The 17,500-nt window shown below is 41.7% G+C and overlaps 2 protein-coding genes across 2 annotated transcripts in view; both read left to right on the top strand.

The window, feature by feature from the left end:
* The window catches only part of coch (coagulation factor C homolog, cochlin (Limulus polyphemus)), a 23,176-nt gene extending 14,938 nt beyond the window's left edge, over window positions 1-8,238 (top strand). The window contains 4 exon segments of the mRNA XM_032501189.1: window positions 2,793-2,936; window positions 5,088-5,244; window positions 6,388-6,482; window positions 7,321-8,238. Of these exon segments, the coding sequence (XP_032357080.1) occupies window positions 2,793-2,936; window positions 5,088-5,244; window positions 6,388-6,482; window positions 7,321-7,493 (569 nt within the window). The 3' untranslated portion in view covers window positions 7,494-8,238.
* A 1,773-nt stretch (window positions 8,239-10,011) lies between these two features.
* ehd4 (EH-domain containing 4) overlaps window positions 10,012-17,500 on the top strand; it is a 24,369-nt gene continuing 16,880 nt past the window's right edge. The window contains 1 exon segment of the mRNA XM_032500650.1: window positions 10,012-10,487. Coding sequence (XP_032356541.1) covers window positions 10,258-10,487 — 230 coding nt within the window. The 5' untranslated portion in view covers window positions 10,012-10,257.

A 17,500-nucleotide genomic window follows, 5' to 3' on the forward strand; every position in this document is an offset into this window, starting at 1 on the left:
GTTGTTTTCTTGAGGAAAACGTTGACGCATGATCAAGGATTTTTGCAACAATCATAAAGAACCTCTGGATGTTTCTGGAAGGATTCAACCCCAAATAAAAACAAATAAAAACAAATAAAAACAAATAAAAACAAATATCTGAAGGGAAAGTTCTGCCACTAAACCGTGTTTCATTATGTTTGGATCGCTGCACATTTTTACCCCGTGTCGTCCTGCTGTTCCTCACGTTTAAATGACAACATTTTCTTTTTCTACACTTTTCTCAACATTTTCTTCACTTTTTTTAATCATTTTTTTTTTTACGTATTTTTGTCAATTTTTGACGTTTCTTTATTACGTTTTAGTCAATTCTTTTTTTTTACAATTTTTTTGTCGCCTTTTCCAACTGTTTTTGATGTTTTTTTGGTCACTTTTTCACATATTTTTGTCACTTTTTTGACGTTTTTTAATTAAGTTTTAATCAATTTTTAAAAAAAATTTATGTCGCCTTTTCCAATGTTTTTGATGTTTTTTTTGTCATTTTCTTCACTTTTTTTAATCATTTTTTTGACATATTTTTGTCACTTTTTGACTTTTTTTATTATATTTTAGTCATTTTCTTTTTTACAATTTTTCCGTCGCAATTTTCAACTGTTTTTGATGTTTTTTTGGTCACTTTTTCACATGTTTTTGTCACTTTTTTGACGTTTTTTAATTAAGTTTTAATCAATTTTTTAACAATTTTTTTGTCCCTTATTCCAATGTTTTTGATGTTTTTTTTTGTCATTTTCTTTACTTTTTTTTATCAATTTTTTGACCTATTTTTGTCACTTTTTGACGTTTTTTATTATATTTTAGTAAATTTGTTTTTTACTATTTTTCCATCGCCTTTTTCAACTGTTTTTTATGTTTTTTTGTCACTTTTCACATTTTTTGTCCCTTTTTTAACGTTTTTTAATTAGGTTTAAGTAAGTTTTTTAACAATTTTTTGTCCCTTATTTCAATGTTTTTGATGTTTTTTTGTCATTTTCTTTACTTTTTTTATCACTTTTTTGACGCATTTTTGTCACTTTTTGACTTTTTTATTATATTTTAGTCATTTCTTTTTACAATTTTTCCGTCGCAATTTCAACTGTTTTGATGTTTTTTTGGTCACTTTTTCACATGTTTTGTCACTTTTTTGACGTTTTTTAATTAAGTTTAATCAATTTTTAACAATTTTTTGTCCTTATTCCAATGTTTTGATGTTTTTTTTGCATTTTCTTACTTTTTTTTATCAATTTTTTGACCTATTTTGTCACTTTTTGAACGTTTTTTTTATTATATTTAGTCAATTTGTTTTTTACTATTTTTCATCGCCTTTTCAACGTTTTTATGTTTTTTGTCACTTTCACATATTTTTGTCCCTTTTTTAACGTTTTTTAATAGGTTTAAGTAAGTTTTTAACATTTTTTGTCCCTTATTCAATGTTTTGATGTTTTTTTGTCATTTCTTACTTTTTTATCACTTTTTTTTGACGCATTTTTGTTATTTTCGACGTTTTTTAACTAGTTTTAGTCAATTTTCTTTTACAATTTTTTTGTCGCCTTTTTCAACTGTTTTTTATGTTTTTTTGGTCACTTTTTCACATGTTTTTGTCACTTTTTTTAACGTTTTTTAATTAGTTTTAGTCAATTTTTTTTACAATTTTTGTCCCTTTCCAATGTTTTTGATGTTTTTTTGTCATTTTCTTACTTTTTTAATCATTTTTTGACCTATTTTTGTCACTTTTTGACGTTTTTATTATTTTAGTCATTTTCTTTTTTACAATTTTTCCTTCGCATTTTCAACTGTTTTTGATGTTTTTTTGGTCACTTTTTCACATGTTTTTGTCCCTTTTTTGACGTTTTTTAATTAAGTTTTAATCAATTTTTTAACAATTTTTATGTCGCCTTTCCAATGTTTTTGATGTTTTTTTTTGTCATTTTCTTTACTTTTTTTTATCAATTTTTTGACCTATTTTTGTCACTTTTTGACGTTTTTTATTATATTTTAGTCAATTTGTTTTTTACTATTTTTCCATCGCCTTTTTCAACTGTTTTTTATGGTTTTTTTTTGTCACTTTTCACATATTTTTGTCCCTTTTTTAACGTTTTTTAATTAGGTTTAAGTAAGTTTTTTAACAATTTTTTTGTCCCTTATTTCAATGTTTTTGATGTTTTTTTGTCATTTTCTTTACTTTTTTTATCACTTTTTTGACGCATTTTTGTCACTTTTCGACGTTTTTTAACTATGTTTTAGTCAATTTCTTTTACAATTTTTTTGTCGCCTTTTTCAACTGTTTTTTATGTTTTTTTGGTCACTTTTTCACATGTTTTTGTCCCTTTTTTTAACGTTTTTTAATTATGTTTTAGTCAATTTTTTTTTACAATTTTTTTGTCCCTTATTCCAATGTTTTTGATGTTTTTTTTGTCATTTTCTTTACTTTTTTATCACTTTTTTGACCTATTTTTGTCACTTTTTGACGTTTTTTATTAGTTTTAGTCATTTTCTTTTTTACAATTTTTCCTTCGCATTTTTCAACTGTTTTTGATGTTTTTTTGGTCACTTTTTCACATGTTTTTGTCCCTTTTTTGACGTTTTTTAATTAAGTTTTAATCAATTTTTTAACAATTTTTATGTCGCCTTTTCCAATGTTTTTGATGTTTTCTTGTCATTTTTTTCACTTTCTTTATCACTTTTTTGACCTATTTTAACATTGATAAAATACTACTACTACTAATACTACTACTAATACTACTACTACTACTACTAATACCTGTGTGTGTCTCCAGGTAAGACGTGCTACAACTCGGTGAACATCGGGTTCCTCATCGACGGCTCCTCCAGCGTCGGCGAGGGGAACTTCCGCCTGGTCCTGGACTTCCTGGCGGGAATCGCCCGGAGCTTCGACGTCTCCGACGTCGGCGCTCGCATCGGTACGGCCTCAGAGGACGTGAAATCGGTTTGATTCATCGAGTCGGGAGCTCGGTTTCCATCCACGCGTCCGTGGAATTATCTGAAGTTCTGTAAAAAGACGAATAAATCTGGTGAACGTGCGTTTTCCATCCGACGGCTTTGAAGCCGATAAAAACCTGTTACGCGATGACATCACACTGTCGCGCTGTGTTAGGGTCAGACTGGGATATCGGATTGGTTTGAGACATTTTAACGTGTTTCCATTCATTTACGCCGAGTCACACAACAATACACAACAGACAAAATGGCTGCCGTCTCCATCACATGATCACTATGGGACAACATCACACGATCACTATAGGACATGATCACTATGGGACAACACCACATGATCACTATGGGACAACATCACACGATCACTATAGGACATGATCACTATGGGACAACACCACATGATCACTATGGGACAACATCTCATGATCACTATGGGACAACATCACATGATTACTATAGGACATGATCACTATGGGACAACATCTCATGATCACTATGGGACAACATCACATGATTACTATAGGACATGATCACTATGGGACAACACCACATGATCACTATGGGACAACATCACACGATCACTATAGGACATGATCACTATGGGACAACACCACATGATCACTATGGGACAACATCTCATGATCACTATGGGACAACATCACACGATCACTAGGGGACAACATCACATGATCACTAGGGGACAACATCACATGATCACTATGGGACACATCTCATGATCAGTATGGGACAACACACATGATCACTATGGGACAACATTCCATGATCACTATGGGACAACATCTCATGATCACTATGGGACAACATCACACGATCACTAGGGGACAACATCACATGATCACTAGGGGACAGCATCTCATGATCACTAGGGGACAACATCACATGATCACTATGGGACAACATCTCATGATCAGTATGGGACAACATCACATGATCACTATGGGACAACATCTCATGATCACTATGGGACAACATCTCATGATCACTATGGGACAACATCACACGATCACTAGGGGACAACATCACATGATCACTAGGGGACAGCATCTCATGATCATGGGACATGATGTCATAGAGCTCAGGTTCCAGCTGATAGGACATATCGAGCTATAATAAGAAGACAACCACGCTATCAACACATCGCTATGACGATGCAGATGCAACTTGTCTTTTATTGCCCCCCCCCCGGCACCGCTGCGAGACTCTTTTTCTGAGACATGTCTCTCTGTCTGAGCGTCTTCCATTGTCTCCCAGGACGGCCCACGGCTCGTCCTAACCTTTGTCGGCCATTTCCTTCCGAGTTCCTGATAAATTAAATCCAGAAAGTCTCTCGTCTCCTCGTCCGTCCACGTCCATCCGCCCCCCCCCCCCCCCCCCCCCCCCATGTGTGCAGACAGAGAGGAAATACTGGGGGAAATGAACTACAACTTCTTCTTCTGCGTTTTGTGGCGGGTTGCAACCATAAAACGACCTAAAACTTAATCAATTCATTATTTATTCAGAAAATAAGGTTTCCATCAGCGTTTATCACATAAGGAGAAGATCAGGGCTGTAGTCAAGACCACCTTAGTCGAGTCCAAGACCAGGACTAGTCGAGTCCAAGACAAGAGGGTTTGAGTTTGAGTCAAGACCAAGTCCAGGACAGAATAAAGGTGTTATGCATGACAGTATCAAGACAAGGTTTAGGTTTCACGTTCCCTCCAATATTATTATCAACATAATAAAGACACCTGGACTCGGTCCAGACCAGGAGCCCAAAAGCCAGATCTGGCAAGACCAGTGGCCGAGACCGAGACAAGTCCAAGTCCAAATGCTAGCAAGTCCGAGACAAGTCCGACACCATAGAAAAACCATCTTGAGTCCGGGCTCAAGTCCAAGACCGGACTAAAGTCCTACAACCCTGGTTTATTTAGACCTTTTCCTTTGAGCTGATATTCATGAAATTCCATCGAATTTTACAGTTTCCAGAAGGAATTTTTCATTCACTATCACTTAATTCAGATAAAACATGTGGATGGAAACAGAGCTCCTGAGATGTGTGTTGGACAGGTGCAGTTCACCTACCTAGCTACGGAGATGCTGATTGTGTGTTGGTCCAGGTGCGGTCCAGTTCACCTACGATCAGAAGCTGGAGTTCGGCCTGTTCGAACACTCCAGCAAAGAGGACTCGGTCAACGCCGTGAGGAGGATCTCCTACATGAGCGGAGGAACCGCTACGGGAGCCGCCATCACCTACACCACCCAACACCTGTTCAGGTGAGGGACCTTCACTTCACTGAGAATATAAAGGAAGACGCTTCTGAGTCTAAAATGTGAAGTCAAGTTCTGAATCTTCTTAACCTGCATCGGCTAAAATCCTCAAAAGCTGCAAGGAAAACTCAAAGAAAAGTCCTCATGTTGTCCTCATGTTGTCCTCATGTTGTCTTGATGTTGTCTTCATGTTGTCCTCATGTTGTCCTCATGTTGTCCTCATGTTGCCTTCATGTTGCCTTCATGTTGTCTTCATGTTGTCCTCATGTTGTCTTGATGTTGTCTTCATGTTGTCCTCATGTTGTCCTTATGTTGTCCTCATGTTGTCCTTATGTTGCCCTCATGGTGTCTTCATGTTGTCCTCATGTTGTCTTGATGTTGTCTTCATGTTGTCCTCATGTTGTCCTTATGTTGCCTTCATGTTGCCTTCATGTTGCCCTCATGTTGTCCTTGTGTTGTCCTCATGTTGTCCTCATGTTGTCCTCATGTTGCCCTCATGTTGTCCTCATGTTGTCCTCATGTCGTCCTCATGTCGTCCTCATGTCGTCCTCATGTTGCCCTCATGTTGTCTTCATGTTGTCCTCATGTTGCCCTCATGTTGTCTTCATGTTGTCCTCATGTTGTCCTCATGTTGTCCTCATGTTGCCCTCATGTTGCCCTCATGTTGTCCTCATGTTGTCCTCATGTTGTCCTCATGTTGTCCTCATGTTGTCTTCATGTTGTCCTCATGTTGTCCTCATGTTGTCCTCATGTTGTCCTCATGTTGTCTTCATGTTGTCTTCATGTTGCCCTCATGTTGTCCTCATGTTGTCTTCATTTTAGTCTCAATAATTCCTAATTTCTGCTTTTCTAACTCAAACATTAGGTATAATTTCCTATAAATGAGGTTTATCGACCATAAATTCCTAAAATAACTGTAAAACTAAAGTTAATAAATTAGTGTTACGTAGTGTTAAACGTCAAAAAAAGTGACAAACAGAAAAAAAGCATCAACAAAAAAGTTATTTTTGACAACAAGACAACACAAGTGTTAATAAAGTATACATTTATTATTATTATTATTATTATTATTATTATTATTATAAATGTTGGCACTGCTGGTAAACGCCTGAATTAGAAGCTAAGCTAACTTGTGGTCTCCTCCGCCAGGCGGACGGGACCAGGACGTAACTTCCTGATCGTGGTGACCGACGGCCAATCATACGACGACGTCAGAGCGCCGGCGCTGGCTGCTCAGACACAAGGTGAGTTACACTTCCTCTACCTGTGGATTATAGAGAGGTCTAGACCTGCTCTACCTGTAAATTATAGAGAGGTCTAGACCTGCTCTACCTGTAAATTATAGAGAGGTCTAGACCTGCTCTACCTGTAAATTATAGAGCGGTCTAGACCTGATCTACCTGTGAATTATAGAGAGGTCTAGACCTGCTCTATCTGTAAATTATAGAGCGGTCTAGACTTCCTCTATCTGTAGATTATAGAGCGGTCTAGACCTGCTCTATCTGTAAATTATAGAGTGGTCTAGACCTGCTCTACCTGTAAATTATAGAGTGGTCTAGACCTGCTCTATCTGTAAATTATAGAGAGGTCTAGACCTGCTCTATCTGTAAATTATAGAGATGTCTAGACCTGCTCTATCTGTAGATAATAGAGCGGTCTAGACCTGCTCTACCTGTAGATTATAGAGCGGTCTAGACCTGCTCTACCTGTAGATTATAGAGCGGTCTAGACCTGCTCTATCTGTAGATTATAGAGCGGTCTAGACCTGCTCTATCTGTAGATTATAGAGCGGTCTAGACCTGCTCTACCTGTAGATTATAGAGCGGTCTAGACCTGCTCTATCTGTAAATTATAGAGCGGTCTAGACCTGCTCTACCTGTAAATTATAGAGAGGTCTAGACCTGCTCTACCTGTAAATTATAGAGAGGTCTAGACCTGCTCTATCTGTAAATTATAGAGAGGTCTAGACCAGCCTCTGGAGACTCCAGCAGCTGGTCTGAGTCGAGCTGACACGGGCCGGTCCTTGGGTCAGAACTGGACTTTACTGAAATGTCTTGTATCTGCATATCCACCAATCACCAGGCATCACCATGTACTCGGTGGGCGTGGCCTGGGCACCGCTTGATGACCTCAGAGCGATGTCATCGGAGCCGAAGGACAGCCACACCTTCTTCACCCGAGAGTTCACCGGCCTCGCCGAGTTCATCCCTCTGCTGGTCCGAGGCATCTGCCGAGACTTCACAGAGAACAACTAACACACCACACACACACCATACACACACACACACACACACATACACATACACTACCACACACACACACACACACACACACACACACACACACACACACACACACACACAGACACAACACACACACAGAGAGCAATGAAAGGACTTCCCAAATATCCTCAATCTGAAAGTAGAGGTAGAGGTCCCCACAAAGATAGAAGACTACACACACACATGCATGCAAACACACACACACACACACACGCATGCAAACACACACACACACACACATACACACACACACACACACACACACACACACACAGACACACACACACACACTCACTGTATATACAGTCTATATTGTACACATATACCAACTAGTACTGTTACCCATGTATATAAATGAAAGGTACACATATACACCATTTTGTTTTGTATTTAATGAAGATGATGCTAAGAAATCACCAGGCAACCGATCATCATCATCATCCTCCTCATCTTCCTCATCATCATCCTCACTAGAAACCCATGTGTGTGATTCTGTAATCAGAGTAATCAGAGTAATTAAGAGGCCGGCTTGGTTGTTTTGCAGGAGGAGTAAGCCTCAAACTTTAAGAGAAGATATGAAAAAATGAATAAAATCTGACTTCCTGTTTATGTAAATGAACCCTTCCGTGCAGATTGGATGTTAAATGATGATTCTGTCCTTGTTCTGTATTTATTGCGTGTTTTCTTTGTCTCTTAATAAAGAAGAGTTGTTTTTACAGCTTGTCCACTGATGTCTGTTCAGGTGACTAAAGCTAAATCCATGCCGGGGACAGGACGTCACCTGGTGGCCGAGCTGCAGATTACAAGAAAACAAGTCGAGTCCAGAGCAGAGAGAAGGATGCAGACAGAAGACAGAACTGTGTCCACATTTAAGGAGGGGGGTGTTAAAACAGGGCTTTCCATGTCCTGGAAAAAGTTCACCCTCATGTTGTCCTCATGTCGGCTCTATACGCGCTAAAAGTAGTGATTATTTACATGGAGTCTGGTGGAGATATGCTGCTCTATATACACTAAAAGTAGTGATTATTTACATGGAGTCTAGTGGAGATATGCTGCTCTATACACGCTAAAAGTAGTGATTATTTACATGGAGTCTGGTGGAGATATGCTGCTCTATATACACTAAAAGTAGTGATTATTTACATGGAGTCTAGTGGAGATATGCTGCTCTATACACGCTAAAAGTAGTGATTATTTACATGGAGTCTGGTGGAGATATGCTGCTCTATACACGCTAAAAGTAGTGATTATTTACATGGAGTCTGGTGGAGATATGCTGCTCTATATACACTAAAAGTAGTGATTATTTACATGGAGTCTGGTGGAGATATGCTGCTCTATATACACTAAAAGTAGTGATTATTTACATGGAGTCTAGTGGAGATATGCTGCTCTATACACGCTAAAAGTAGTGATTATTTACATGGAGTCTGGTGGAGATATGCTGCTCTATACATGCTAAAAGTAGTGATTATTTACATGGAGTCTGGTGGAGATATGCTGCTCTATACACGCTAAAAGTAGTGATTATTTACATGGAGTCTGGTGGAGATATGCTGCTCTATACATGCTAAAAGTAGTGATTATTTACATGGAGTCTGGTGGAGATATGCTGCTCTATACACGCTAAAAGTAGTGATTATTTACATGGAGTCTGGTGGAGATATGCTGCTCTATACATGCTAAAAGTAGTGTGTGTGTGTGTGTGTGTGTGTGTGTGTGTGTGTGTGTGTGTGTGTGTGTGTGTGTGTGTGTGTGTGTGTGTGTGTGTGTGTGTGTGTGTGTGTGTGTGTGTGTGTGTGTGTGTGTGTGTGTGTGTGTGTGTACTGTCAGACGTCCTCCAGCAGGGGGGGCTCCAGGGCACCGAGACCTTTAGTCTGAATCACCTGCAGCCACACACACTATTTATTTAAGAAAGTAAACTTTAAAGAGAAACAGAGATTTTCTGCCAACAAAATAAAATCTTGAAAAATATTTTAATAATGTTAATATATGATAACTAGCACTGACTTTATTAATGGACAACACATAGTTTAAGATAGGATGAAACTATGACTATGTTCATTCATTCAGAATTTACAAAATTATAAAACGCAGTGTGTGCGTGCGCGCGCGTTTGTGTGAGTGTGAGAAAGAGTGTGTGTGGGTGTGTCTGTGAATGTGTGTGTGTGTGTGTGAGTGTTTGTGTGGGTGGGTGTGTCTGTCTGTATGTGTGCGCGTGTCTTTAACTGCGCTTGTGTGGTGTGTTTGCATGCATGTGCGTGTGTATGTGCGCGTGTTTCTATATATGTGTGTGTGTGTGTGTGTGTGTGTGTGTGTGTGTGTGCGTGTGCGTGTGTGTATGTGCGTGCGTGTGTGTGTGTGCTTGCGTGCGCGCGCTCTCCAGGCTGCGTCATAGGGGAAAGGGAAAGGGCGGTGCCCCCAGGTAGGAGCACCAGCAGCGGTCACATCATCACACAAACACGCACACACACACACACACACACACCACACACACACACACACACACACACACACACAGAGGAGGCAGTGTGTTCACAGCAGAGCAGCGGAGACTCCCAGGTGCCACACACACACACGCACACACACTGGCACGCACGGCCACACGCACGCGCGCGCTCAGTGTGAAGGACGAACGGAGCAAAGGAGACGAAAACAACCGGAACATTTGGAAACATCGAAACAGGGAAGTGCGACTCGAGCGCGTGGCTTTGAGCGGAGACGGGTCGTCGGCAGCATGTTCAGCTGGGTGAAGCAGGAGCAAGGTGGACGCAACAAGGACGGAGAGATGTACCAGACGGTGACGGAGGGACTGCAGAGCCTCTACCTGAAGAAGCTGCTCCCGCTGGAGGAGACCTACCTCTTCCATGACTTCCACTCCCCGGCCCTGGAGGCGGCCGACTTCCAGAGCAAGCCCATGGTGCTGCTGGTCGGCCAGTACTCCACCGGCAAGACCACCTTCATCAGGTAGGGGCCGACCCCGACCTCTGTTACCTGCGTGTAGAATCAGTATTGTTAGTTATAAAGCTTGCTTGGGGGGCAGATAGTTGGAGAGTTACTTTGATGTGTGGCAAAACCACTTTTATTAGCTGTCAACTCAGTTCACAGCCCTTACACGTTCTTTGGTGCCAGTCGTCGTTGGAAAATCTGTCTATTTAAGGTTTATTTTCGTTTTAACTAAGGGTACAGAAGAGTCCGCGCATAATCAAAGATGCCAAACAAATGTCTCTCATGTTGGGACAAATTCGGCGAAAATACAATTCACGAAATCCCATCTGTATTTTAGGAAAAGTGCCTGTTTTGTGACGTGGTTCTCAGTTTTTTGAGACGCGCCTGCTCTGTGATTTTTAAAAGGAGGCAATGAAAGCAACATGGAAAACGTGAAATATCAGTAAAATACAAAATGTTTTGAGTGATCAGGTTCAGATAGTTGGAAATTTACATTGCATGTGTGGCAAATCCCCTTTTATTAGTTGTCAACTCAGTTTGCCCCCTTACACGTTCTTTCGTGCCAGTCGTCGTAGGAAAATCTGTCTATTTAAGGTTTATTTTCGTTTTAGATAAGGATACAGAAGAGTCCGCGCATAATATAAGATGTCAAAGAAATGTCTCTCATCTTGGGCCAAATTCGGCGAAAATACAATTCACCAAATACCATCTGTATTTTAGGAAAAGTGCCTGTTTTGTGACGTGGTTCTCAGTTTTTGATACGCGTCTGCTCTGTGATTTTTGATAGGAGGTCGCAATGAAAACAACATGAAAAACGTGAAATATCATTAAAATACTAAATGTTTTGAGGGATCAGGTTCAGATAGTTGGAGAGTTACATTGCATGTGTGGCAAAACCACCTTTTCAATTCAATTCAATTTTCATTAGTTTCAACTCAGTTTACACTCCATTAGACTTTCTTGGTGGGACTTAATGCCAGTCATCGTATGAAAATCTGTGTATTTAATGTCATTCTCGTTTTGGATAAGGATACAAAAGAGTCCGCGGATAATCTAAGACGTCAAACAAATGTCTCTCATCTTGGGACAAATTCGGCGTCAATGAAATTCACCAAATCCCATCAGATTTTTAGGAAAAGTGCCAGTTTTGTGACGTGGTTCCTCAGTTTTTTAGACGCGCCTGCTCTGTTCATTCTGATAGGCGGCAATGAAAGCAACATGAAAAACGTGAAATATAATTAAAATACTAAATGTTTTGAGGGATCAGGTTCTTGCCGAAGTGGATAATGTAACATTCATAAGTACAAAATGTGTCCAGTCTTTCTCTACCAAATGGAAATTTTAGACAAAAAGCAATATGATCTTAATTAGGCTATTTTGTCATGGGAGTTTGGTGTGACTTTCCCCTTCAAGGTGTTTCACATTATTTACATTATACATTGAGTTTGTTGTGAATGTCAGCAAACAGACAAACTGACATGTATGAGTTGTAGTTTTCAGAGCATTGTGACCGCATGAGCACCAGCTGAGGCTCATGGGCATTGTAGTACTATGCGGCATGAGATATTTCCTCCGCGTGTTTCTATGGAGCGTCGGCTCGGTGTAACTGAGCTGCCATTGTCCGTCGGTCTGTCCCTTTATTCTGCAGCTGGGATATTTCCGGGTTTTTCAGTGTGTCTTTGATGAGTCAGATGTGATTTTGACACGAGGACTGATGCAGGGCAGGGAGACAGCTGTTCTGGTTTATGGTCTTTTATTGAATATTATATGGAAAAGTTCGTTTTTTTTTTATGAAAGAAAAGTAAAACTTGTGGGATGTCAGAGTGTTAAATGTGAATATTTTCTGCTTTCTTCACTCCTCCGGGACAAACTGGACGTCTCTGAGTTGACATTTTAGAGACCAAGAAAATAACCCAGCAGGGAAAATAACAGATAGGCCTAGTTAAAAAAAAATATTCCTAAAACTTCCTTCATGAGCCTTTTTATCAGTAGTTGTTCCAACCAAACCAAAAAAAAAAAGGAAACATGTCTGTGACTCGTGTCCTCCGTGTCTTCCTGTCTTCAACCCTCCTGTCGTCCTCAAGTTCAAATTCATTATTTCTAAAGTCTAATTTGCCCAAACTACCACGATTTAATTGAATATCGAATTTCAGTATTCATGTTCAAAGTAAGAAATAGCCTATTGCCCGGGAATATCCAGAAGGAGTTCTCTGAGAGGGAGGGAGGGGACGAGTTGAGACTAAGAGACGGAGAACATCAAGGAGAAGATGATGTTCATCAATGTGTGGAGTTAAATAATGGAACAAACTCCATGAGAAGCTAACGGCCGAACATCTTCCAAATACCACGGGATGGGATCTTTAACTGCAACCTGATTTCCCTATGGGGACAATAAACATGGACTGACTGACTGACTGACTGACTGACTGACTGACTGACTGACTGACTGACTGACTGACTGACTGACTGACTGACTGACTGACTGACTGACTGACTGACTGACTGACTGACTGACTGACTGACTACTGACTGACTGAACTGACTGACTACCTGACTGACTACCTGACTGACTGACTGATGACTGACTGAAACTGGACACTGACTGACTACTAACTGACTGACTACCTGACTAACTGACTGCGACTACGACTAACTGACATGACTAATGACTGACTACTGACTGACTGACTGACTACTGACTGAGACTGACTAACTGACTAACTGACTGACTGACTAACTGACTACTACTACTGACTGACTAGACTGAACTAACTGACTGACTACTGACTGACTAACTACTGACTGAACTGACTAACTAACATGACTACTGACTGACTAACTGACTAACTAACTGACTGACGACTACTGACTAACTGACTGACTACGACTGACTACTGACTAACTGACTAACTGACTGACTAGACTGACTGACTGACTAACTGACTAACTGACTGATGACTGACTGACTGACTACTGACATCTACTGACTATACTGACTGACGACGACTGAACTGACTAACTGACTGACTAACTGACTACTGACTGACTGACTGACTGACTGACTATCTGACTGAACTGACTGACTATCTAACTGACTACTGACTGACTGACTGACTGACTGACTGACTGACTGACTATCTGACTATAACTGACTGACTGACTGACTGACACTAACTGACTGACTGACTGAGAACTGACTGACTAATGACTGAATAACTGACTGACTGACTGTGACTGACTGAATCTGACGACTGATGATTCAAAACAATGTACAAAGAAATAATTTTCAGAAGGTTAGAGAAGCACTGTAGAAAGCTTTGTTTGTGTTTTTTGTTTTGTTTATTTATATATAGTATGAGGGTGTGTGTATGTATATGTGTAGGTATATATATATATATATATATATATATATATATATATATATATATAATATTATATATATATATATATATATATATTATATATTATATATATAATATAGTAGTGGAAACTAAAAAAAGTCTGAAAAAGCGACAAAAATGTGAGATTTTTGACCCGGGAGGAAACACAAGGGTTAAATCTGTTTTCTGCCTACAGGCTGGCCACACACAGCACGAAGACACAGACCCAGACAGACACACACACACACACACACACAGACCACACAGAGACACCACCACAGAGACAGACACCACACACACACAGAGACACACACACACGAGACACACACACACACACAGTCACAGGAAAGACTCACACACACACACACAACACACACACACACACACAGACACACACACACAGACACACAGACACACAGACACACACCACACAGACACACACAACACACACACACCAGACACCACACAGAGACCACACACAGAGACAGACACACACACACACACAAAAGACACCACACACAGAGCACACACACACACACAGCACGAGAAAAGCACCACCAACACACCACACACACACCACACACACACACACACACCAGACACACACGACACACACAACACACACACACAACCACAACCCCCACACCCACACACACACACACACACACACACACACAACACACCCACACACACACACCACACCACCCCACAAAAACACACAACAACAGAGAGTGGTGAGAAGTTCGTATCTCTGTAAGTGACTCTCCTAAGAAACTAACATAATGTTTGTGAGGCCGAGTCAAACGTTGGTCGTAGAGACCCTGGTGAGGCCGGGTCCACGTCGTAGAGACCCTGGTGAGGCCGGGTCCACGTCGTAGAGACCCTGGTGACGCCGGGTCCACGTCGTAGAGACCCTGGTGACGCCGGGTCCACGTCGTAGAGACCCTGGGGACGCCGAGTCCACGTCGTAGAGACCCTGGGGACGCCGAGTCCACGTCGTAGAGACCCTGGGGACGCCGGGTCCACGTCGTAGAGATCCTGGTGACGCCGGGTCCACGTCGTAGAGACCCTGGTGACGCCGGGTCCACGTCGTAGAGACCCTGGGGACGCCGGGTCCACGTCGTAGAGACCCTGGTGACGGCGGGTCCACGTCGTAGAGACCCTGGTGACGCCGGGTCCACGTCGTAGAGACCCTGGTGACGCCGGGTCCACGTCGTAGAGACCCTGGGGACGCCGGGTCCACGTCGTAGAGACCCTGGTGACGCCGGGTCCACGTCGTAGAGACCCTGGTGATGGAGTACAAAGTAAAGATATTTGCTGCACATTGTAACAAAGTAAAAGTCAAAAGTAGCTTATGTACTATTGATTCCACTCAATAATCTAAAGTACAAATACATGAAAAATGTACTTAAGTACATTAAAGAAGTATTTGTACTTAGTATTACATTCAACCACTGTACATACACACACAGACACACACGCACACAGAACCATCGGACACACACACACACACACACACACACACACACACACACACACACACACACACACACCACACACACACACACACACACACACACACACACACACACACACACACACACTGTCTGCAGACCTGGGATAAGCTCGGTGTAACCACGGCGATGACCTCAGCTCCGTTCTGTTTTTAGAGAACGACGGAGCCGAGACGGGAAACTCAGCAAGACGTTTTATCAATGATTATATCCCAGTTACAAAAATAAGTTGCGTCAGATGCGCACACACACACACACACACGCACACAAACACACACACACGCACACGCACACGCACACATACACATACACATACACAACCACACACACATACACATACACATACACATACACAACACACACACACACATACACATACACATACACATACACAACCACACACACATACACAACCACACATACACACATACACACGCACACACAAACACAACCACACATGCAGACATATACAGTATGTATTTGTATATCTACTGTACACACACACACACACACACACACACACACACACACACACACACACACACACACACACACACACACACACACACACACACACACACACACACATATATATACTGTATAAACGCGCACACATAGACACACATATATTCACACACAAAGATGCATGCATACAAATACAGACACACAACACACACACACACACACACACACACACCCCAGAGCCCCCTTAGCAGCGAGCCAGGACAGAATCCAGACCACGTTTTCTGACCTTCAGCCTAACGACATCACTCGGCCCTGGGCTCCAAACAGGAAGTGATGTCATCGCTCTCACTGAGCCAACGAGGACACGCCGAGCCGCTTCAGTAAATCTGAAACCAGGTTCTCAGCTCTGTTCTGATTGGCTCTGTCTCGTCCAACCGTCGGTCAGTTCACTTTAATTCATCAACATAAAGAGTCGGATGAAAGGTCAATCGTGTCCAAATCAGTCAGATTCCATGAAGAAGAACAGGGTGAGCACCCGGGGGGGCGGGGCGGGGGGGGGGGGGGCTGAGTCCTTAACTCCGACCTGCGGCCCTCTGCTCCATGTCCCCCCCCCCCCCGCCATGTCCAAGCTGTCCTGTCACTGATAAAGAGACGCTCTTAATGTCCCCCCCCTCCCCTAATATCACATTACTACAGAAAAACCAAAAGACAGAATAAATACAAAACTACACTAATAGAACAACATACTACTGTGTGTGTGTGTGTGTGTGTGTGTGTGTGTGTGTGTGTAACTGTGTGAGCGTGTGTGTGTGTCTGTCTGTGTGTGTGCGTGTGTGTAACTGTGTGTGTGTAACTGTGTATGTGTAACTGTGTGAGTGTGTAACTGTGTGAGTGTGTGTGTCTGTCTGTCTGTGTGTGTCCGTGTCTATGCATGTGCGTCTGTTTGTGTGTGTGCCCGCGCGTGTGTGTCTGTGTGTGCGCATGTGTGTAACTGTGTGTCTGTCTGTGTGAGAGTGTGTAACTATGTGTGTATCTGTGTGTGTGTCTGTGTGAGAGTGTGTAACTATGTGTGTATCTGTGTGTGTGTCTGTGTGAGAGTGTGTAACTATGTGTGTATCTGTGTGAGAGTGTGTAACTATGTGTGTCTGTCTGTGTGAGAGTGTGTAACTATGTGTGTATCTGTGTGTCTGTCTGTGTGAGAGTGTGTAACTATGTGTGTCTGTCTGTCTGTTGAAAGTGTCCCTGAACACATTCACGGAGACTTCACTCGTTTCTTAAATCTCAACATGTTTCACTTCAGGAACAATGTGTCGAGTCTGCAACTTATTGGCAACTTCCACCCATGATTCATAGCATTCCTCGGCAGGAGCACACACATCACCTGAGAGACCAACCATGAGGACATACACACACACACGGAAGACACAACAATGAGAGACACCCATCCACACTGAGAGACACACACACACACACACTGAGACACACACAACTGAGAGACACACACATCACACACACTGAGACACACACACACTGAGAGCAACACAACACACACTGAGACACACACAACTGAGAGACACACACACACACTGAACACACACACTGAGACAACACACAACTGAGAGACAACACACACACACGGAGAGACACACACACTGAGACACACACTCAACAC

This window comes from Etheostoma spectabile, chromosome 20, assembly GCF_008692095.1.
Source record: "Etheostoma spectabile isolate EspeVRDwgs_2016 chromosome 20, UIUC_Espe_1.0, whole genome shotgun sequence".
Classification (NCBI taxonomy): Eukaryota; Metazoa; Chordata; class Actinopteri; order Perciformes; family Percidae; genus Etheostoma; species Etheostoma spectabile.